At 46.1% G+C, this 22,437-nt stretch overlaps 2 protein-coding genes across 2 annotated transcripts in view; one reads left to right on the top strand and one right to left on the bottom strand.

The window, feature by feature from the left end:
* Positions 1 to 22,437, bottom strand: part of LOC110373631 (uncharacterized) — a 107,187-nt gene that overhangs the window by 79,771 nt on the left and 4,979 nt on the right. The gene's annotated exons all lie outside the window — the stretch shown is intronic.
* LOC126055763 (uncharacterized) lies at positions 13,526 to 19,346 on the top strand. The gene is made up of 2 exons (XM_064040606.1): positions 13,526 to 18,478; positions 18,540 to 19,346. Exons 1-2 carry the CDS (start codon positions 13,526 to 13,528, stop codon positions 19,344 to 19,346), a joined length of 5,760 nt encoding a protein of 1,919 aa, XP_063896676.1.

Here is a 22,437-nt window from a genome sequence, read left to right as displayed (position 1 = left end):
TAGTCAGCCAATTTGGAAAATTATTACGTATGGTGCGTAAGTAATTTTCACAGGAAACAGCTATAATCTATGTCTATATGCTTTGAGTCTGACAAAGCTGTCATTTGTAAATTTTCTGCAGCTGCTGCGACTAATCAGAAGCCAGAAAGTCTGTCAGTCTTACCATGGATATCGTCTTGTGTAGTTGACTGGATTGAAGATAGGTAGATAGGTAGTCGCTCCAAGCAAAATATTGGTACTCAAACAGATTCGGTGACTGGAAGCCAACACCAACATAGTTGGGGAATAGCTGGATGGATGATAAAATGAGTCATCATCATCAGCAGGCGCATAGGGTAGGATAGTTTCACTTACTCACTATGGTAAGGCTGACCCACATTAGGCGTGCGCGATCCTCGGGCGTGTGAGTAGCGCGGGCGTCGCGAGCGCGCTGCAAACGCCGCAGGGCAGCAAAACGCGACGCTCATGCAACGCGCTCGCGACGCACGCGCGGCGCCCGCGCTACTCACACGCCCGAGGATCGCGCACGCCTAATGTGGTGGCCTAAGCCGGGACTCCACCGAAATGTTTGCATTAGTTCACGAATAGGCAAAATGTACGTATCTGTGAGAGTCCACTTCATGTGTTCGTACTTGAAACCTGCAGTTTTGCCAAGATTTTAAAAATGTGCGCTCGCAATTTGTCATTTCTTGGTGGAGCCAGCAAATCAAAAGAAACATAAGTGTTGTATACTGTGCGTCACTACCGCACACCGGGAAAATTTCGCTCTTGCGGAGGACGTATATTTTGTGTCACACGTAAACAGGACGACAGTAAGTATCCACCGAAACACTTTCAGAGATCTGATGAACGAACAAATCAGACCTGACTTGGTCACCTGGGGCCAATCAGAGCTCTATGAAGCGATAATACGCTTTGGCTCCTACTGTTATTGTGGTTTCTGAAAATTTATTCACCTCATTCAACGATGAATGTAATTCTGATGGCGACGTTGGCAGATCAACTCTTTTGACTTCTCGAATAGGATACCATTGGTTTTTGTGCTATGCACACCTGCAATGCATTCTGGATTAGGATAGGATATAGGTGGATAGGATTTGCAACAGAGAACAATTCTGTCTTTAGATTTGTGATTAAATGACATCAAACGTAGTTTTATATAAAAGGTATTTTTTTAGACTTGGCTCGGGTCGTACTGAGACTGTTCGTAATCGTGAACAGTGTACTTGCGATCAGAAGTTGAAAGTAAGCATGTCTCTGGTATGCGGCGCGTAATTTGTACGTTTTCAGACGCATAAAGCATTTTACGTGTGTATGGTATTAAATAAAGAAAGCTCCCATTTCTTATCTGCATTTGTATCTGTTCTTGTTTTTAAAGCTACAGAATCCTACATTACCTACCTCACGCTTAGCAGCGCTTGCGAGAGATAGATCCTCATTTCTTCTAGGATTAAGTTTACATATTTTGCATCAGAAAAAATAATTAAGGTCTACTTAATACTACTCACTCAAAGTAATTTGTTTTAAGGCCAGCACATTAGTGGAAGATAAGCTAAACTATGTGTATGAAAAAATCCTGATATGAATTCCATCTGTAACTTTAAACGATAATTAATTGTTCCACTAAAGTCAACATTTTTGACATACTGTTCAAAAAATAATTTAGATGGCACCGTTTTAAATTTGGCTGAGAACTATTAATTTTCTTTTCATCAAGGTAATAATTATAGTTGGATTTTGATGTGGCACGGCAAACTGACAAACACTATTGAAATGTCTATCGAAAAATTACACTACGTGGTAAAATATGGTGAATTACGGAAAATACACAACTCCATCTGTTGAAATAACAATCCTCTATAAAGAATGTATGGTAATATTGTCATTTACCATCTCGCTCCTTTGACAAATTTGATGTATTTTATTTACCACAGATTAAGCACAGATGGAGCTACTTTAACCTTGGCTAAACACAATTTTCATTTTTTTTTCTTCCGAAGTTAGGTACTTATAAAGGTGTGATTTTCTGTGTAAAGATTAATAATAGGCCGATCAACTTATATAAGTACAACATTCAAATGTACAGTTTTGACAAATAGATTGCGTGTCGTAATATTTTACATCTTGAATTCACAAAATTTATCATATCTTTTGATAAAGTGAATCGATTTCGATGAAACAAAAACTAAGTAATACCCCAAGTTACGTAGAATTTTTGTATATAAGCATTGTCTGCATTTAATTCGTAGATTTTACGTGAATCCCGAACGAACAAACAGACAAACAGACAAAAATTACAAAAATGATGGAAATGGGTTCTGTTAGTTATTCTTTAACATGCTGGCTATTTTTTTTGTCAATTTCTTCAATGTACAAAAATTACTTTTCTACAGATTTATTATATGTATAGATTTTTGACGTTAATAGCCTAGATGTAAAAATAAATGATTTGATTTGATTTAAATATCAGTAGTTAAGCAACGCTTGGCGTGATCGTTCTGTGGATGAATGACTATATTATCAAGAACAGTTCGTATTTCGGAAGACACGTTAAATTGGTATAATAAGAGTGGACCCCTCTTCATTTGAACATTCTGGCAGTCGTTAGTAAGAAGCCAGAAAGTTTGACACCTATCTTACCAATGGCTATCAAATTACCTGGTTAACTTGCTTGAATTCAGAAAGACAGTCACCCCATGTAAAATACTGGTATACAGCTGCAGCTATGACTGAAAGCCGACTCCAACATTTTGGAAAAACGCTCGGTCGACCTTCAGTAATGAAGCTAGGAAAAAGTAGGCCCTCAGTTAAAAAATATAGCCAGCCCTATCAATCCTACACATAACTACGTAAGATCTGACCACAAAGCGACCGAATCTTACGCAACTGTGTCCGTGTGTAGCTTTCCAATAAGTTAAATGCACGTGCTTTTGGCAGCTGGTCAGTTAACTTTAACTAGGTAGTTATTCAACAGTTAGGTATAACTGTGTGTCTTAATTCTGGTTAAACGTTGCACCTATATTTGGCTGCAACATTCGAACTCACGAAAACACTCTAATCACTCAGAAAGTCCCTAGGTACATTTTAAACATAATACTAGCCTTCGCCAGTTTTTGCACCTGCTTCTTAAGGAAACTGCTTCCTGCATCAGGATAAGAAGTAGCCTATATTTTAACCAAACGTATAGGCTACATTTCTGCCAAGTTTCATCAAAATCCGTCTTTTTGTTTATGCGTGAAGTGTGATTTTGTTAAACAACAAGCCAATGAGAGTTGGGGAAGAAAGTAGCTTTCAGTAAAAATGACACATTTATTTACAATCCCACCCGATATTATCAGGTACAAAAGTAGGTACATTACATAAAGGTTAATTGAATCTTCAGAAGAATGCCGCCACATCACTTCGGGTGAGGTTGACTGTACTCGTTAATTTGAAGTCGTAAACAGTTTAACACTTTCCAAAATTCTGTCATTCGGGTGTCCGTTTTAAAGTTTTATTTATAAAACTTAGCTGGTATAGCCTGATTAAATATTTAACTATATACATGTACCTATGTTCTAAGCATATCTTTCACAGAGTTGACTGTGTTTCGGAGGGCGCGTTGAATAAACTGTAGGTCCCGGATGTCATTGAACATCTTTGGCAGTCGTTACGGGTAGTCAGAAGCTAGTAAGTCTGACAACCAGTCTTACCAAGGGATATTGGGTTGCCCGGGTAACTAGGTTGAGGAGGTCAGATAGGCAGTCGCTTCTTGTAAAACACTGGTACTGTAAGACTGGAAGCTGACCCCAACATTGTTGGGAAAAGGCTGGGAAGATAACAGATGATCGAGGTAGGTTTTCAGTCTTATAAATGGATGCAACTAAAACCAGTTTTGTACAATGAAACATGCAACATTATTGCATTAACAACGTTGTAAACAAAAGAGGCTCAAAATGTCAATTAGGCAGCATAGAAAGTGTTATAATTACTATCGTTTAATGCGTGTTATTAATGAGCTGGATAACACTAGTGTCGAGTAAAATATTAGCGTGATGTCGTGTTTTGTTTGCTGAAATCAGCATGTTACATGAATTCTTACAGTTTTTGTTGTGTATTAGCATGCTTAGGTGTTAGTTTGACAGTAATTTATAGTCATGAAAATATCGTCTGTAAGTTTTTTGTGATTCTGTTGAACAGAATGTGTAAACTCGCGGTATTATAAATATATGACGAATTACGATAGTTAAGTATTGTAGGTATCAGTCTTATGGACACACTCAGAGACATTTAATGGTTACTTAAGCCGTTCCTTAGTGCAGAATTTCTACGAGAATCTGCACTACGCAACGGCTCAAATGTCTCTGAGTGCAGGTGTTAGCCAATAAATGATATCCTAATACTAATTTTTATACCACATGTTTAAGCCACGTCCTGGGACAACAACTTCCCGCAAGTGGGCAAAAAGGAGCCTATGTCCTTTCTCAGTACTAACATAGGCAAAGAAAAATATACCCCACACTTTAACAATAGAACACAATATCCCGTATCCAAAACAGAACAAGTTTTTTCATATTTTATGCTCAAGTTTTCTACCCAACTCCTAATGCCAACTTGACAGCCAATTATAAGACTTGATATATTTGTTATAGAGTTCAAAATTGTGCGACAAAATATGCTTTACGCATCTTACGGGTGGTCGGCGGCCATTTTGTATTGTCAATTACAATTTTATTTATTTTTAGTAATTTCTTTAGTTATATAGAAATGAAAGGATACTGTATAATTTGTGAAGAATAGAAAAATATCTATAATAGTTGGTAGAGGCAAGGATAAATGTTTTACTAATGAGTTTAGCTGAGTTTGTTTGTTTGAACACACTGATCCCAAGAACTACTGAACTAATTTGAAAAAAATATATATAATGTTACACATCCTTTATCACAATTTTTTTGTCCACAGATTACTTTTATCCAGGTGCGCAGAGCAGTTTTCACTAAAAGCGTTGACGGAAGCTAGTTTTGGTCATGTAACTTTAAAATTTACATTCTTTACTTATTTTTCGCTTTTTATTTTCATATGTGACCACTAAAACCCAGTGAGCCAGTTTTTGAATAATTACTCCACACAATTAATTCACAAAAAAACTCTCACGCACAAATATTTAGCCATGTTTAAGATAAAGTGTATCGTGTGAAAGAAAGTTTCAGTGGGCGTTATATTGCATGTTTGCTACTTTCAACGTTCATCAGATTGTTAGCATTTATCGCTCACTTTATGGCCCCACACTTGTGCAGGAATGTCTGGTGAAAGATATCTTGGTCATCTGTGTGTCTGGTTTTGAAGTATTTACGTAAGTTTTTATATGGTATTTTTTACAAAAAATCAAATGTGTTTTATTGGTTGAATAGCAAAATTCAGGAAGTTATTTTTTACTTTAGGAATAAAATATCATGTAAATACAACTACTTTCCTGCACTACTTCTTTCTTTAAAAATATAATGCCTATGTGAATGGAAGTTGACTCATGCATACGTAGTTGAGACAACGCTAGACAGATAATTCATATGTAAGAAGCCTTCAAATCATTAAACATCTTTGGAAGTCGTAACGGGTAATCAGAAGCCATTCAGTCTGACACCAGTCTTACCAAGGGGTATTGGGTTGCCCGGGTTACTGGGTTGAGGAGGTCAGATAGGTAGGTAGTCGCTCCTTATAAAACACTGGTACTTAGCCGTATTCGGTTAGACTGGAAGCCGACCCCAACATAGTTGGGAAAAGGCTAGGGAGATAGAAGCCTTTAAAACTAGCATTCAATTTACAGAAACCATAAAAACAAGAAAATAATACAGCAAGTATCAAAAAACGACATCCAACTACAAAGTAACAGCTAAACATAACACCCTGTACATACGTATAAACACCAGTTCGTGCCCTTCCAGTCACGCGTCACACGTACTCCATACATTACCAGCAGAGCTTATTATAAATAATAATTATGTTCACAAACCATATTATTACTTATAGGCTGTATTACGCATCGATATTTGTAGCGTATAGTGGTTTTTATAAAAAAGGTTATAGTTTGAGGTAATAAGTATGTGAGTTCCTATTAAACGTTGAGTATAAAATGTACATAAATTAAAAATGTAAAGATTAGAAAAGACTTTGGTACTTATATATTATAAGAGGGAAAATTATAAAACGTCTTACATTGACAATATCAAGAGAAAAATAACAAAAAAAAACATCACGACCTTTTCACATGAATTTAGGTATAAAATACAGAAGAACCGGTTTTGATCCTTAAAATATTGGTTTTACATCGTCAGGTGCATATAAATACTACGTCTCGACCTTTTTGAAGGACACAAATATCCCCCTGTTGTCGTTTCCAGTTATCGTCCTGTTTATATCTGCGTACTTACTTTTTATAGGATGTCTCAAAAAAACTTTTTACGTAAAGAAAAACGTTTATGAGTCTACTTTACTTCGCTTGTCACTTCTACGTTTATACAAGTTTAATACGTGCAAGTTTAATTTATTTTGACTAACTGTAAATGTTCGCGACAGACGCATCCGTGCGCCGCGAGTGCAAAATCATAATGCCTGAGTGTTCGTTTTTTTTTGGTATGGCATCTCGCAGTTCAGCCTAGGAGGCCGTGTACTGCTTAACCGGACTTTTCCCTGTGGATGCCTAGAATTTAAGGCCTCCAGCCAGGGGCGTAAAACAACTTATAAACTAAGCGACTGCGCTAAGGGTACCCCCTGTGGGGTCGGACCTCGGCTTAGGGCGTCGCTGGGGAGGCAGCAAAGGGACAGGCTGGATCATATGATCATTATTATTAAATGGGGAATTTAAAGCTACTGGCTCAGCTCGCGGGCTGGCTCGATGAGCAAGGGTCGGGAGGACAGAGAACGGGACGTCGCGGCGGACCTCGGCGGCGAGGTTTGTACGAACGCGGTTTGTGCTTGTGTAGGGTGCTAGTGAGTTTACTACTCTCTTGGAGGACAGTTATCTCATCGTCAGGTTCTAGAAGGGCATGCCTAGGGCGGCGAATCCTACTGATGCGGGAGGGAGTGTAATTACTGGCTGACACGATAAGTGAGTTATCGTGTTTCTCAGCGCGTTCGAAGTACCGTATGGCGGCACGCTTCATATACTGGCGGATGGTAGGGATTTTTAAGTCGACATGAAGAATCTCATTTCGAACATAATAGGGAGCTCCTGTGATTTTCCGTAAAGCACGGTTTTGAAGGGCCTGCATTCTGTGAAGGAGGCGATGGCTTGCCTGTGCGAACACAGGGCAAGCATACATCATGACGGGGCGTATGCACGATCCGTAGAGGCGTAACTTGGATTTAAGAGATAATTTGCTCTTTGAATTGAGCAAGAGGTGCAATCTGCCGTACACAAAGGCTGCTCTAGAGCGCACCTTACGTATGTGCTCGGCGAATGAGAGGCGCTGGTCTAAGATTACACCTAGATATTTGGCATGCTCCTTCCAAGGAATCGGCCTACCAAACATGGTGACTGACGGGGCGCGGGAGGAAGCCTACGGCGGGGCTCGAAAAGAGTATGGCCTGGCTTTTGTCGGGGTGGAGTTCGATTCTCCATAGCCTAGTCCAGACACCTAGGGTGTTGCAATAGGCTTGGAGATGTCTCACTATGGCGGCTGGGCTGCGGCCTGAGCAGTAGATTGCCGTGTCGTCGGCGAATAGGGCTAATTGAACATGCTTGTTCTTAGGAATATCGCTAGTGTATAGCGTGAAGAGGATGGGGGAGAGTACCGAGCCTTGTGGGACGCCAGCTTTTATAGGGTGGGCCGAAGAGAGAGTGCCGTCTATGCGATAGCGAAAGGTGCGATTCGACAAAAGTCTCGTAAGATGACGACGAGACGGTCTGGGACACCGAGTTGGTAAAGCTTGTAAATCAAGCCTTTGTGCCAGACTTTGTCGAATGCCTTTGCTATGTCGAAGAGAATCGTGCCGGTGAGTTGGCCACGTTGGAATCCGTGGCTCACACCTTCCACGATGCGGTGGACTTGTTGGACACAAGAGTGATGGGTTCGAAAACCAAACTGTTCTAATGGAATAAGACTCTTTGCTTCGACGTAATCTTTGAGACGCTTATAGATAAGTATCTCGTAGATCTTGCCGAACACATTGAGTAAACTGATAGGGCGATAGCTGGACGGGTCTGATTTTGGTTTACCGGGTTTGGGAATACCGATTACGGTTGCCTCTTTCCATGCCTGTGGGAACAGGTTATGGGTCATGGCGCAATTGAAGATCGCGGTCATGAGCATTACGAGGGAAGCGGGTAGGATTTTGAACACTTTATTGGTTATTCTATCTGGGCCCGGAGCTTTACGGGGTTTGAGACGTTTGATGATCTCTGCCACTTCGTCTGGAGTGACGAGAGGCAAGGGATCGTCGGGGTCTTCTTGCGGTGGTAGGGAGGATCTGCGCTCGACCTCAGCTTCGACCTTTAGTAGGTGAGCCGGGTCGACCGGTTGGGTACTAGGCGAGCATTGAGCCTCGAGGCTGTCGGCCAGACATTCCGCTTTTTCATCGTCCTCGAAGGCGATGGAATTGTCGGGGCGTTTGATCGGCGGGGTGGAAGCTACTTCATCGGATTTGAGTTTCCTTTGAAGCTGCCAGAAGGCTTGATGAGTCGGCTCGAGTTCGCTCAGCGTCTTGTCCCAGCGCGTTTCACGCATCTCAGCAAGGCGTTCCTTTACAGCACGCTGTAAGTTACGCATGTGAGACTTGTTAGCGTCGCAGGGAAAAGTACTGTAGGCACGGACAGCCGCGTTCTTCTCGGTCACCAGAGCACGCACGTCATCCGGGAGCTTGAAGCGATGAAAGCTCGTCGCTTCAACTCTACGTGAACACTTGTCCACGGTGGATTGTACGTGCTCGGTGAACGAGCCGATCGCGCCCGTCATGTCAGCGACTGAGTTGATTTCATCGGGAATTGATTCTAACTGGGCGGAGGAGGATTTCAAGCTTTCGCTTAGCATTCTCCAGTCCGTGACAATCTGGGTGGGAGGAGGGCGATCCGGGTCGAGTGGGCCTGAGCGCGAGGCTAGTTCCACAAGAACCGGTCTGTGGTCGGAGGTGAGCTCGTGTAGTACCTCGATCGAATGTAAACGTAAGTTTACGTTCTTGAGGAGCGCTACATCGAGAACGTCGGGAAGGTGGTCGACTATATTAGGAAAGTGAGTGGGATGCATCGGAGCGATGACATCGAAGTTGAGGGATTCACACTGATTGAATAGCAACCTGCCTCTTGGAGAAGTAGTGTTGCTATTCCAGGCGGGATGTTTGGCGTTTAGATCGCCTGCTATTATTACAGAGTCGCTCAGGCCTAGTAAGGCTCTGAGATCGTTCGTGAAAAGGATCGGGTCGTAGGACTGAAAGGATGAGGACGTGGGAGGGCAGTAGGCCGATACGAGAGTGATCGACTGGTGCTGGGACATGGCTAGTCGACAGATCGAGGCTTCAATGCAGCTTAAGTCGGGGAGTGATCTCTACACAATGTAGCGATCTTTATAATAGATAAGCGTGCCGCCTTTGTGGCGTGTGATCCTGTCATTTCTAATTAACTTGTAGTTAGCTATATTAGGGCCGCGTACACGCGGCTTTAGGAAGGTCTCTTGTACGAGAAGAATGTCTATCTTATGGGATTGTAGGAAGGCGGAAATCTCGTCGCGTTGGCCGAGAATACCGTTGGCATTATAATAGCCAAGCCTAAGGGAATGGGGTTTAATTTTGGATGTATTATCCATTTCTATTTCCTAAAGTGAGGCAGGTTTTGAACTGCCTGGGCGACGTCTGAATACTCCTGCATAACGGAGTAGAGTTTGATAAGGTCGCCATTGCTGGCGACTATCTCCCTCGAAAGTTGTTGAGCTCTGTCGCTCGTGAATACACTGAACGTGCTCAGTATAACGTTCATAGAACTGAGCGCTGATACTGGGCTAGAAGAGGGCGCGACGGATTTGGATGGCGCTTGCGCTTGCGCGGGCTTGGCGGCTATAGGAGCCGCGGAGGGCGCGGAGGGCGCGGAGGGAAGGACGGGAGGGACGCGAGGTAAGCTCGCGGGCGCCGCGGTGGAATTATTCACCGGGGCGAGAGTTGGCTGGGGCTGAGTTGGCCTCGGGGTTGGAAAGGCTCTCTGATGGTTGAGAGGGTTCCATGGGGAGGGCCGTTGTGGGCTGAGACGCTCGGGAAGTTGAGCGGTAGGTAGCCTCGCTGATGGGCTTTCCCTTAGCTGGCGGGCGTTTGCACGCTTGGCCAGCTTGGGAGACGTTTTTGGGGCCTTTGGGCAGCCGCGGTAGTTGGCGGGATGGCCTGAGGCGCCGCAGAGTACACAGCTCGGAGGCTCGGTGCACAGAGTGCGGTCCTTGGGTCGCGGGCAGTCGGAGGTGCCGTGTTGGCCTAGGCATTTCACGCACCTAGGCTGGGCGAAACAGTTGCGCTGTGAGTGACCCCACAGTTGGCAACGGTGGCATTGGGATACAATGCCAGATCTATTTGGCTTCTCGATTGAGATGCCGGTTAAATTACACACCGATTTGATGTTAAAAATCGGGTGGATTTTGAAGGACACGGCTCGCATACTACGAGCACCATGTCGAAGGCGTGGCCGCTGCGGGCGCGGTGCATCCTATGGACTTGCGTCGCAGGGATGTTTTGTGAGTTAAGGTCACTTAAAATGTCATCCGAAGGGATTTCCTTCGGAATACGGGTAATGACGACCCGGAGAGGTTTTTCCTCAGGGAGGGAGTACGTATGGAACGAAATGTTCCTCGCTCTTAGCGCTTTAGTTATTTCCCTATAGTCGTCTGACGTAGGGAGGACGATTTTGATACCGTTGCCGGTATTGGAGGCCGATCTGTAGTTGATCTTACGATCAACACACAGCTTGGACACTTCGGTCCATTTCGCCTTGTCCTGTAAGTATACAGGCGGCGGAGGTTTGCTTTAGGTGCGCTTTTGGGCTTAGCGGCACCTTGGGAGGAAGCGACCTGCGAGGTCGAGGGTGACGGGCGGGGATGCTGTAGACACAGCGGGCGGGCTAGGGAGAGGAGATGCGGCAAGGGCGATGGTCTTGCGCGCCTTGTCGTTGTTTTTGTTCTTTTTCCTCTTACCTCCCAGTACGACGGTGAAGTCTTCGTCGGAGGAAGAGGAGTCGGAGGGCTCGGAGGGTTGAGCATCCTCTGGGACGGGTGAGGCAGAGCGGGAGGACGAGGTGTCCATGCATTCGGCGTCGACGTTTGACGCAGGTGCACTCGCCTGAGTTATTTCCATTGTCTGTGAGACAATGGGATTAGAAACAATGGTCGAGTGCAGCTGGGCATCGACCATTGTATTGGGGATTACCGTTTCCGCTAATGCGGCGGTTTTCCCCGAAGAGATAATTATAGGCTCGACAAAGGGGCGCGGCACAGCTGCGCCGGCCTCCCTGTTGAGCCGTTATCTATAACACAATAGCGCGCTAGGCGCGGGTCCTTGATATCAAGGTTACTAATAATGTCGCCATATTTGGCGACGATGTCTTGGTCCTTGAGGAGGACCTCAAAGAAGAACTTAATTACTTCGGTAGTCATTTTCCCGTGAGGGAAGAGGGCTACCGAGCTAAAAGAGGTGGGGGCCTAATTATAAAAACCTAACAACCTATCTCCTATCTCCCCGGGTGGATGGGCCCGGGGATGTGTAACCCTCCCTGCCGGGTATAGGCAGGGAGGTGAGTACCTATTGGTGAGCCCTAAGCTTGTAAACCGTTCGCCAGTCTTATTGTGCGAACGGGCCCTAGCCAGTCTAGTGCGAAGGGTATAGAGATACCCAACCGACACCAGGTGTGTAGCTGTGAAAGCAAACCAGATGCAAGGCACGACTAGGAGATCCCCCAAGGCCGAAATCCGAGCTCCCGTCCAATTGACTGCCTTGCCCTGAAGGGGTTCGGCGGGTGTGATTGGGTCAACACCCTCTCGGCTTCGTTGACACCGTATGGTTTCAACCGAGAACCACGAAACTGTGGCTTTTACCCAGAAGGGGTCAAGTGAATTTACTTGACACAAACGTTTTAGAAACAGGATAATCGTCCGCCGCTTTGAAAAAAGCAGCTTTAGATTGATATATTTGTAGTCGGCAGAGCGACTACGGTGAGCGTTACGTCGGGCGTAACAAAGACAAAAGTCGTAAACGGGCGAGCGCAGAGCGACACGTCCGTACACGACGAGAGTCAGAAGTGGAGTCCCCTGAGTGTTCGTGTATGCGCGTAACTATTTATACTCTAACAATTTTGTGATGAGGGTAATGAGCAAAAAGTGCCGTGAGCCGCGCCAAGGTATGTTTTTTACGCGCACCCTCCTTCTAAATTGTTATAGAATTCTGTTCAGATTTTGATAGTGCTTTAATTTGTAAATTATAGTGTTTTTTGATACCAAATTGTAATAGTTTTGTAGCGGTAACCTTAACCTACCTAATTATGTATAATTAACCTAATAGTTCTGCCGTTTAAGGCCTGATTTACCCATGTAAACATTTCTTGATAGCAAAAATCCTAGACTTTCATTAGTGAAATAGTGTTTAACTGAAAGCCTAGGTCCCATTGTATAGAAAATAACTTAATTTATAGAAATATTGTTAATAGTTTAAGTTACAGAACAATAAATAATGTTTGTGTTTTGACTTTCATTTCACATGCAAATAAACAATACTAGGGCTTAGGTCACATTGTTAGGATTACTATCGCCAGATAGCCCATGAAATGCCCTAACACACACTACCTTTCGTATTGAGATAACCCCCATAGTTTGTTTTTTATCTCAAGATAGTCTCCACCTAAGGGCCGATTTCACATAGTTTTTTATAGTTATTCGGTTATAGTATTTCAGCCCTTAAGGTATGCAGGGTGTGTGTGGTATAGTTCAGTAGCGCACGTCATGGGGCGTCTGACGCTATGTGTCCTGTAATGATATCATGTACCAATTGTTTGTAATACGGCTGTTAAATTGAAAGGTCAATAAAACTGAGTTGGTCGGAGGGACGAGAAATCGAGGTGCTCGTCACGGTAAAGTTTCGAGCTCATTCGGTGCGCAAGCGCCGCCGTACAAATCGTAGTCATCGGTATAGATTTTTGATAGTATAACAAGTAAATAGTGAAAAGTAAATAGTGTAATTGTAGTATGGTAAGTACGTCGAAGCTCGTCCCTTCAAGACTCCTGAAAAATATATGAAGACTTATTATTTCACCGGCATCCCTGAACCTATAGTAGCAGAGAGTCTAGAACCCGTCTAAACGTATTCTTGTTTCTGAAATTCCTGTTTCTCGCCACATCGTAAATACAGTCCACTCGCCCAGACGTCCAAGAACCAGCGACCGACGGGGCGTCAACGTCTCGAAGCCACCCCATAGTACCTGCTTCTGAGCTACGTCCGTCCCGCACATCCGTTTGGTCCTTGCGACCCGGATCGCCTGGGAAGCGAGCCAGGAACTTCAGCTGAAGATACTGAAGAGTTGTAAACAGCAAGTATGCCTGTGACAAGATCGCAAGGAAGAGCCGCTCAAGCCTGGATCATCGACGCCAGACCGGGCCGCCGCACACCCCCCATCGTGCACGACCAGCCGCCGTTCTCTCCAACCACCACCGAGGGGAGTGAGCAGCCCCCCCCTCCCCCGAGGGGGGGTGAAGACCTACCCTGCCCCGCAGCTGAGAGGGGAAGTGAGGCGCCGCCCTGCCCCCCTGCCCCGCAAGGGGGTGAAGACCGACCGCGCCCCCCTACCCCGCGAGGGGGTGAAGAGCGACCAGCGCCGTCGTCGTTGATGCAGACTGAAGCGTCGTCATCACTGAGGCCGCCTGGAACCAGTGCTGAAGAATATAGTTCAGAAGGAACACTGAAGGCTTGCGACAAGACATACAACCGAGCTGTACCGTTGACTACCCGGGTTGACGCCCGTACCGAACTAAAGGCACCGTCGCATAGATCGACGGCATCAAATAGAAAAATTAGAAATGCGCGTGAAGACTTATTGAAGATTAAGTTGGAGCTAGCGCAAATAGCACTTCAGAGGGCCGAGGAAGAATCGGACGACGATTATATGGATGATAGAAATTCCAATGAAGAGTACATCCGTTCCTGGTTGGAGGAAGCTCCGGAACCAGACCCGCAGGACGCCGCCGCTGAGGGAGGACATAGACCACCAGATACCCTGGACCTGCCCGAGCCCCCCCCCTCCGCGGTTATAGTGAATCCGGTCCTGCGTGGAATAAGTACTGCTCCTGGAAGAGACGCCGCCGCCGAGGGAGGACATAGACTGCGGGGTACCCTGGACAAGCCAGAGCCCCCCCCCTCGAAGACCATCGATACTGAAGCCCTTCCATCAATGAAGAAACCAGTTGAAGATACCGCAGGGGGTGAAGGGCTCCGTCCGTTTATCACGGAACTCACCTCCGCCATCGCATCGCTAGCCGGGAATAGAAGCGAAGAGAAACCGGTGTACCACAACCCTGCTGCATCGAAAGTCATCATGACGCTGCCGAACTTTAGTGGATTGCATACAGAATGGCTATCGTTCCGCGCCATCTATGAGACAACGCGACCATATTTCAACGATGTGGAAAATACGGCGAGGCTGAGAAGAAGTCTGCGAGGAAGAGCGCTTGACACAGTTAGTTCCGAGCTCATCGGCAACGCCAGGCCAGATGACATCATGAAGGAGTTGGAGCTTCAGTTTGGCCGCCCCGACTCAATAGCGCAAGCGGAGACAGACAGACTGCGCGGGCTGCCACGCTGCGGAGAAGCACCGAAGGACATCTGCACTTTCGCCAGCCGTGTACGAAGTGGCATCGTCACACTGCGAGCGCTGAAAAAGGAACACTACCTCATGAACGCCGAGCTTATGCGCATCCTCACAGAGAAGCTGCCGAATTCGCTACGTGTACAGTGGTACAAGACGTACACTGAGAAGTACCAGTCGACGCCGGACTTGGGTCTCTTCAGCGACTTCATCACCGAACAAGCTCGCTACTGCAGCGCGTTTGCACCGCCTGAAAACATCAGTGAAGCTACTGGACTTAGACGTGTGACGCAGAGAACACACACCACTATAGACAAGAAGCCCACATCGAAGTGCCGCATCTGCGAGATGGATGGACACCGATCGCTAGACTGCCACAAGTTCGTGAAGGCTTCTGCGGACAAGAAGTGGGAACTAGCCAAGCAGCACAACATGTGCTTCCGCTGCCTCCGCCATCGTCAGCACGGACACAGATGTCAGAAGAAGAGATGTGGAATCGAGGGCTGCACTGCATCACACCATCATCTGCTTCACTACAAGAAGAAGGCGAGCACTATCGAAGTCGCACAAGAAGCGCAAGAAATAGTCGCAAGTTCACGCAACCACACAAATCAAGCGTTCCTGAAAATCGTTCCGGTGCAACTGTCCGGACCGGCGGGAGAAGTACGCACCTACGCACTGCTGGATGACGGCTCAACCGTGTCACTGATTGACGAAGAGCTGGCAGACATGATCGGTGCAGAGGGACCAGTCGAGCCGATGAAAATAGGCGCCATCAGCGACGTGACTATCGACACGCCCACGTCGAAGAGAGTTGACCTCACGCTATCGACCTGCCATAGGAAGAAGATACCCTTCAGGGCGCGCACCATACCACGCCTGCACCTGTCGCCGCAGTCAATCAGCAAGGATGACATCGCTGACTGCAAGCACCTATTTGACCTGGCAGATCAGCTGACGTACAACGCAGGGACGCCGAAGATTGTCATCGGGCAAGACAACTGGCATCTGCTCCTAGCAACAGACATCAGAAGAGAGCCCCAGCATCAGCCGATAGCATCGTTAACTCCATTGGGCTGGGTGCTGCACGGTGCCCGCACTAGGATTCTGGGACAGCAGGTGCACTACGTCAATCAGCTGAACGGCGCCGAGGAAAGCATAGACAAGCAGCTTCGTGAATACTTCGCACTCGAGTCACTCATCATCAACCCGTGCCGACCAGCTTCTGACCCAGAGAAGAGGGCGGAAGATATATTACAACGCAGTATAGTACAGTTGGAAGATGGACGTCTTCAGACTGCGTTGCTATGGAGGAGTGACGAGATACAGATGCCGGACAGCTACGCGACTGCGATGAATAGACTCGTATCAATAGAGAAAAAACTCGACAAGAATCCTGCTCTGAAGACTAGATATATGGCGCAGATGGATTCACTAATAGAAAAGGGCTACGCAGAGAAAGCGCCCCTTGAACGTACACCGGGAAGAACGTGGTACCTGCCGCACTTCGACGTCTTCAACCCTATGAAACCGGAGAAGCTTCGTATAGTTCACGACGCAGCAGCGAAGACAAAAGGGATGTCACTGAACGACTACCTGCTCACGGGTCCGGACTTGCTGCAGTCGCTGCCCGGCGTGATGATGCGATTCCGACGTCACCGCGTCGCCGTCTCCGGAGATATTACTGAAATGTTTATGCAGGTGAAAGTAAAGCCAGAAGACAGAGACGCTCTCCGATATCTGTGGCGAGGAGAGCGGCGAGAGGGGGCGCCGGAAGAGTACCGAATGACGTCAATAATATTCGGCGCAGCAAGTTCACCGTGTACAGCAATATTCGCTAAGAACTGGAATGCTAAACGCCATGCGAACGAACACCCAGAAGCAGTAGAAGCAATAGTCAAGAATCATTACATGGACGATTACCTGGATAGCTTCAGAAGTACAGAAGAAGCGACGCGCACAATCAAGATAGTACAAGAAATACATAGTAAAGCGCGCTTCGACCTAACGAAATGGGTATCCAACAGCGAAGAAGTGCTGCGTGAATTGGTACCGGGCCAAGAAACAACACAGATTGTTAATCTCGGAAATATAGAAAACACAGAGAAAGTACTCGGCGTGATATGGAAGCCGCACACGGACGAGCTGAGCTTCAACTTAAAACTCGCGCGCCTACCTACTGGCCTGCTCGACAAGGAAACGCCCACCAAGAGAGAGGCGCTCAAGATAGTTATGTCGCTATACGACCCGCTGGGCCTCGCCTCACCTATAACAATCAGGGCGAAACAAATACTACAAGAAGCCTGGAGGCGGGGAGTCGACTGGGATCAACCTCTCGATGAAGAACTGTCAAGCCAGTGGAGGGCGTGGATAAGTCATCTCGAACAGCTGAAGAACGTAAACATACCGCGCTGTTATCCTGGGTACAGCGAGGCTACAGAAATACAAGTACACGTGTTCACCGACGCCAGTGAGAAGGCCTACGCTACAGCGGTGTACTGGAGGTCAATGACCCGTGACAACAACGTACACGTCAGCCTCGTCATGGCGAAGGCGAAGGTGGCGCCGCTGAAGCTGCTGTCAATACCGCGCCTCGAGCTACAAGCCGCGGTGATGGGTACGCGCGTCGCAGCCGCAGTGATATACGAACACAACGTCAAGCCCGCCTCCGTGACCTACTGGAGTGACAGCAGAACCGTTCTGACTTGGATAAGGAAAGGAGCCAGATCGTACAAGCCGTTCGTCGCACATCGCTTGGCCGCCATAGAGGAAAATAGCAGAGTCGAAGAGTGGCGCTGGGTGCCTACAAAAAGCAACATAGCCGACGCCGCCACCCGCGACGTCCCGACGCATTTTCACACCGACCACGAGTGGTACCGCGGCCCTAAGTTCCTCTACGACGACCCATCGACATGGCCGACTGAGTCACCAGCTGACAGTCAACCGACAGGCGAGGAAAAAACAGTCACGCTCATACAAGCGGGCGCAGCAAACCTCATAGACGTCGTTCCCGACCCCGCTCGATTTTCAAGATGGGAGCGATTGCTGCGCGCCACAGCCAGAGTACTACAGTTTATATCGTTATGTAGAAAACAACATATAGAAAAAACGTTCTACAAACGAACAAAGAAAAACAAAGAAAACGATCCTGATTGGTCGAGAGCGGTGCGAGCGCCCCGCGCGCCCGCCGAAGCTGCGCGCGCCCAAATATACACACGCAAGTTTATTATATTGGACGCGACATACATTCAAAGAGCAGAGAAGCTGTTAGTTCGTGTGGTGCAACAAGAAGCCTTTAAACAAGAAATAGCCAGTCTCGAGAGCAACGAAACAGTCGCAAGTAGTAGCCGGCTGTACCCGCTGCGCATAGAACTAAACGACGGAGTTATAGTACTGCGAAGCCGCATAGCTGCTGTAGACAAAGTCGCTAAAAGCGTGAAGAGTCCACCTGTGTTAGACGGCGATCACCGTATTACACAGCTATATATAGACTGGACACACCGTAGCCTACAACACAGCGGCACCGAGCTCGTCGTGAATGAGGTCAGACAGCACTACTGGATTGTGCGCCTGCGCCCGACAGTCAAGCAAGTTATCGCGCGCTGCCTGCACTGCCGCATACGTCGCGCGCGCGCCGACGCCGGCAACCGGCGACCACCCGAAGACACGCCTAGCTCATCACCGCAGGCCGTTCACATACACCGGGCTTGATTATTTCGGCCCGCTGTCAGTCACCGTCGGTCGTCAGCATCACAAGCGATACGTGGCGCTGTTCACGTGTCTCACAACAAGGGCAGTTCACCTCGAGATCGCGCACAGCCTTAGCGCGGACTCAGCTGTGTTGGCGCTGCGCAGGTTCGCAGCGCGACGCGGCTGTCCCACCGAAATCTACTCCGACAACGGCACCAACATGCACGGTGCTGACCGTGAGCTGCGTGAGGCCTGCCAGGAGGAGGCCAGCCGACGCGGCATCGCCTGGCGCTTCATCACGCCTTCCGCGCCTTTCATGGGTGGCGCCTGGGAGCGCTTAGTGCGGTGCGTTAAGACCGCGCTAGGCGCCACGCTGCACGAGCGCCACCCACGCGAGGAGGTCCTCGCGACGCTGCTCTGCGAGGTCGAGTACGTCGTCAACAGCCGGCCGCTCACCCACGTATCCGTGAGCGGCGACGACGACGAGTCCATCACACCGAACCATTTCCTGCTGGGCGGCTCGGCACGCCTGCCGAGCCCCGGCACGTTCGACGAGCGAGACATCGACAGCAAGAAGCACTGGCGGCGCGCCCAGATACTCGCCGACATGTTCTGGCGCCGCTGGGTGCGCGAGTACCTGCCCGAGCTCCAATACCGGCGGGAGCCGCACGCCCGCGGCCCCGCGCTGCAGCTGGGCGACCCCGTCCTCATCGCCGACGGCAACCTGCCTCGCAACACTTGGCCGCGAGGCCGGGTTGTGGCCGTCTACCCGGGCGCTGATGGTGAAGTTCGGACCGCTGACGTGCGCACCGCAGGTGGCATACTAAAGCGTCCGACGAAGAAACTCGTGCCGCTGCCTAAGTAACCGGGCAGTGCGGCATCACCGGCGTCGCGGCGCCCTCGCGCTATCGCCGCGCCGTCGCTCACCGGAGATGCGGCATCGCTGCGAGCCAGAGCCGCGGGTCATCGCTACGGGTCAACGCTTCGAGTCCCTACATCGTGTCATCGTGTCATCGTGTCATCGTTTAATAGACTAAATAGTGATAGTGAAAGTGAAAGTGATAGTGCCTACGCTCTGCCGCACGGCGGGAGAGATGTTCGCGACAGACGCATCCGTGCGCCGCGAGTGCAAAATCATAATGCCTGAGTGTTCGTGTATGCGCGTAACTATTTATACTCTAACAATTTTGTGATGAGGGTAATGAGCAAAAAGTGCCGTGAGCCGCGCCAAGGTATGTTTTTTACGCGCACCCTCCTTCTAAATTGTTATAGAATTCTGTTCAGATTTTGATAGTGCTTTAATTTGTAAATTATAGTGTTTTTTGATACCAAATTGTAATAGTTTTGTAGCGGTAACCTTAACCTACCTAATTATGTATAATTAACCTAATAGTTCTGCCGTTTAAGGCCTGATTTACCCATGTAAACATTTCTTGATAGCAAAAATCCTAGACTTTCATTAGTGAAATAGTGTTTAACTGAAAGCCTAGGTCCCATTGTATAGAAAATAACTTAATTTATAGAAATATTGTTAATAGTTTAAGTTACAGAACAATAAATAATGTTTGTGTTTTGACTTTCATTTCACATGCAAATAAACAATACTAGGGCTTAGGTCACATTGTTAGGATTACTATCGCCAGATAGCCCATGAAATGCCCTAACACACACTACCTTTCGTATTGAGATAACCCCCATAGTTTGTTTTTTATCTCAAGATAGTCTCCACCTAAGGGCCGATTTCACATAGTTTTTTATAGTTATTCGGTTATAGTATTTCAGCCCTTAAGGTATGCAGGGTGTGTGTGGTATAGTTCAGTAGCGCACGTCATGGGGCGTCTGACGCTATGTGTCCTGTAATGATATCATGTACCAATTGTTTGTAATACGGCTGTTAAATTGAAAGGTCAATAAAACTGAGTTGGTCGGAGGGACGAGAAATCGAGGTGCTCGTCACGGTAAAGTTTCGAGCTCATTCGGTGCGCAAGCGCCGCCGTACAAATCGTAGTCATCGGTATAGATTTTTGATAGTATAACAAGTAAATAGTGAAAAGTAAATAGTGTAATTGTAGTATGGTAAGTACGTCGAAGCTCGTCCCTTCAAGACTCCTGAAAAATATATGAAGACTTATTATTTCACCGGCATCCCTGAACCTATAGTAGCAGAGAGTCTAGAACCCGTCTAAACGTATTCTTGTTTCTGAAATTCCTGTTTCTCGCCACATCGTAAATACAGTCCACTCGCCCAGACGTCCAAGAACCAGCGACCGACGGGGCGTCAACGTCTCGAAGCCACCCCATAGTACCTGCTTCTGAGCTACGTCCGTCCCGCACAGTAAATAATCAATAATATTGTTAGTTATTCAACTTAAAAAATATTTTACAACTACCTAATGTTCAATTCAAAAATTATTTTGATACAATAAATTAATTGAATTTGTATTTGTATGAACTCTCGTTGATGTCTTTTGTTAGAAGTAACTTGAAATTAATAGCAATTTTTAACTTTTCACAATTTTATCTACTTTTTATAACCCTTTCTATAACTTAAAATAATGTTCTAGTGGAGTAATATTTATTTGAACGCCATCATCATTCAGTTATATTGGGGTTGGCTTCCAGTGTAACTGAATGCAGCTGAGTGACCTCTTCAACCCAGCCAGTAGCAGTTTTCTGGGTAACCCTCTCCAGGGTAGCCTCTGACTACCCGTAACAACTGCCAAAGACATTATTTGCCAATATTAAAAATGACTTATAGTAAACTACAAATGTGACACACATACAATACAATGCCAATATTATGTTGCAGTATCAATCAATCAATGAATCAATCAACAGTGTTGATACAAACTGTTTGTACAAACAACAACAACATACCACAACTGTTGTTGATAGTAATACAATTGTATTACAATACGATGCGTAGTAACATTTTTGTACCAAGTGTTTAATTTATTCAGTTTTGTTTTAATGAGGTTTTTTATTGGAGATTGTAATGAGGTATTGTGTGATAATTTTTAATGGTGTTTGTGATGGAAGTTTCTATAATGTCAATGTAGTATATCTAGTGGTACAGTCGTTACAAGTTTAACTATGATTCAGTGAGTTAAGACTTAGCAAAAGGAAATCATTTACGGTTTTGCCAATAGCCAGTTATATCCCAGGCCAAACTATCGTTCAGCCAGAGGTTTCACCTAGATCTAAGCGTATCCTGATAAAAAGCCGTTCTTGATGAATAGGCTATCTAGCTAACACTGAAATAGATTTCCAAGCTGATCCATTAGTTCCTAAGATTAGGGCGTTCAAACAAATAAAATTTTCGACTTTAGAATATAAGTATAGAAATAATATTGAAAATTATGGTAAATAGCTCTAATTTTAGAAGAAATCTACAACTGAAAATCTGGAAACCTTAGAAGTGACATAGAAACTGCCATAACTGGAAATATCAAGCTTGAATAAAACAATAACACCTATCTTCTTAAATCTAACATTACCAAATACCGAACTTCTTCAAAAGTTCAACAGACAGGATTTGAACCTGTAACCTTTCGATCACCTGCTGACATTCTATGACTGGGTGTACTTGAACTCAAAACTATTTAACTGTCACTAAATGTCTTTGAGTTCAATATCATCGAGTGAATTTATTTTAATTCAATGAATAAGTCTGGTATAATTAGTGCTAAAGTGGTATTTAATTACATTATTTTGGTTTGTGTCAATGCTAGCTGTTCTTGAGGTTTTGACCGTCTCTGAAGAAAAGGAAGAAAGAAAAGAAAGAAAGAAAGAAAAGCCATTTATTTACACACACAAATGACGCAGAAAACAAACACACACAAATACAAACAAATAAAACTAGGGACAAACAAACAGTAAACAAAAAAAATTAATAAAATTAAATAAAAAAACTTCATTAAATAAGAAAACTAAACTACTTCCTGCATCAAAGTCAA

The sequence above is a fragment of the Helicoverpa armigera genome, chromosome 22 (genome assembly GCF_030705265.1).
Source record: "Helicoverpa armigera isolate CAAS_96S chromosome 22, ASM3070526v1, whole genome shotgun sequence".
NCBI classification, from domain to species: domain Eukaryota; kingdom Metazoa; phylum Arthropoda; class Insecta; order Lepidoptera; family Noctuidae; genus Helicoverpa; species Helicoverpa armigera.
The sequence above is the reverse complement of the archived record's forward strand: the minus strand, read 5'-3'. Positions and strand labels throughout refer to the sequence as shown.

Coding starts and splice junctions, on each gene's coding strand:
- LOC126055763 (XM_064040606.1), top strand. CDS start 13,526: ATGCCTGTGACAAGATCGCAAGGAAGAGCCGCTCAAGCCTGGATCATC. Junction 18,479..18,539: donor CGCCTAGCTCATCACCGCAG/GCCGTTCACATA, acceptor GTCGGTCGTCAG/CATCACAAGCGATACGTGGC.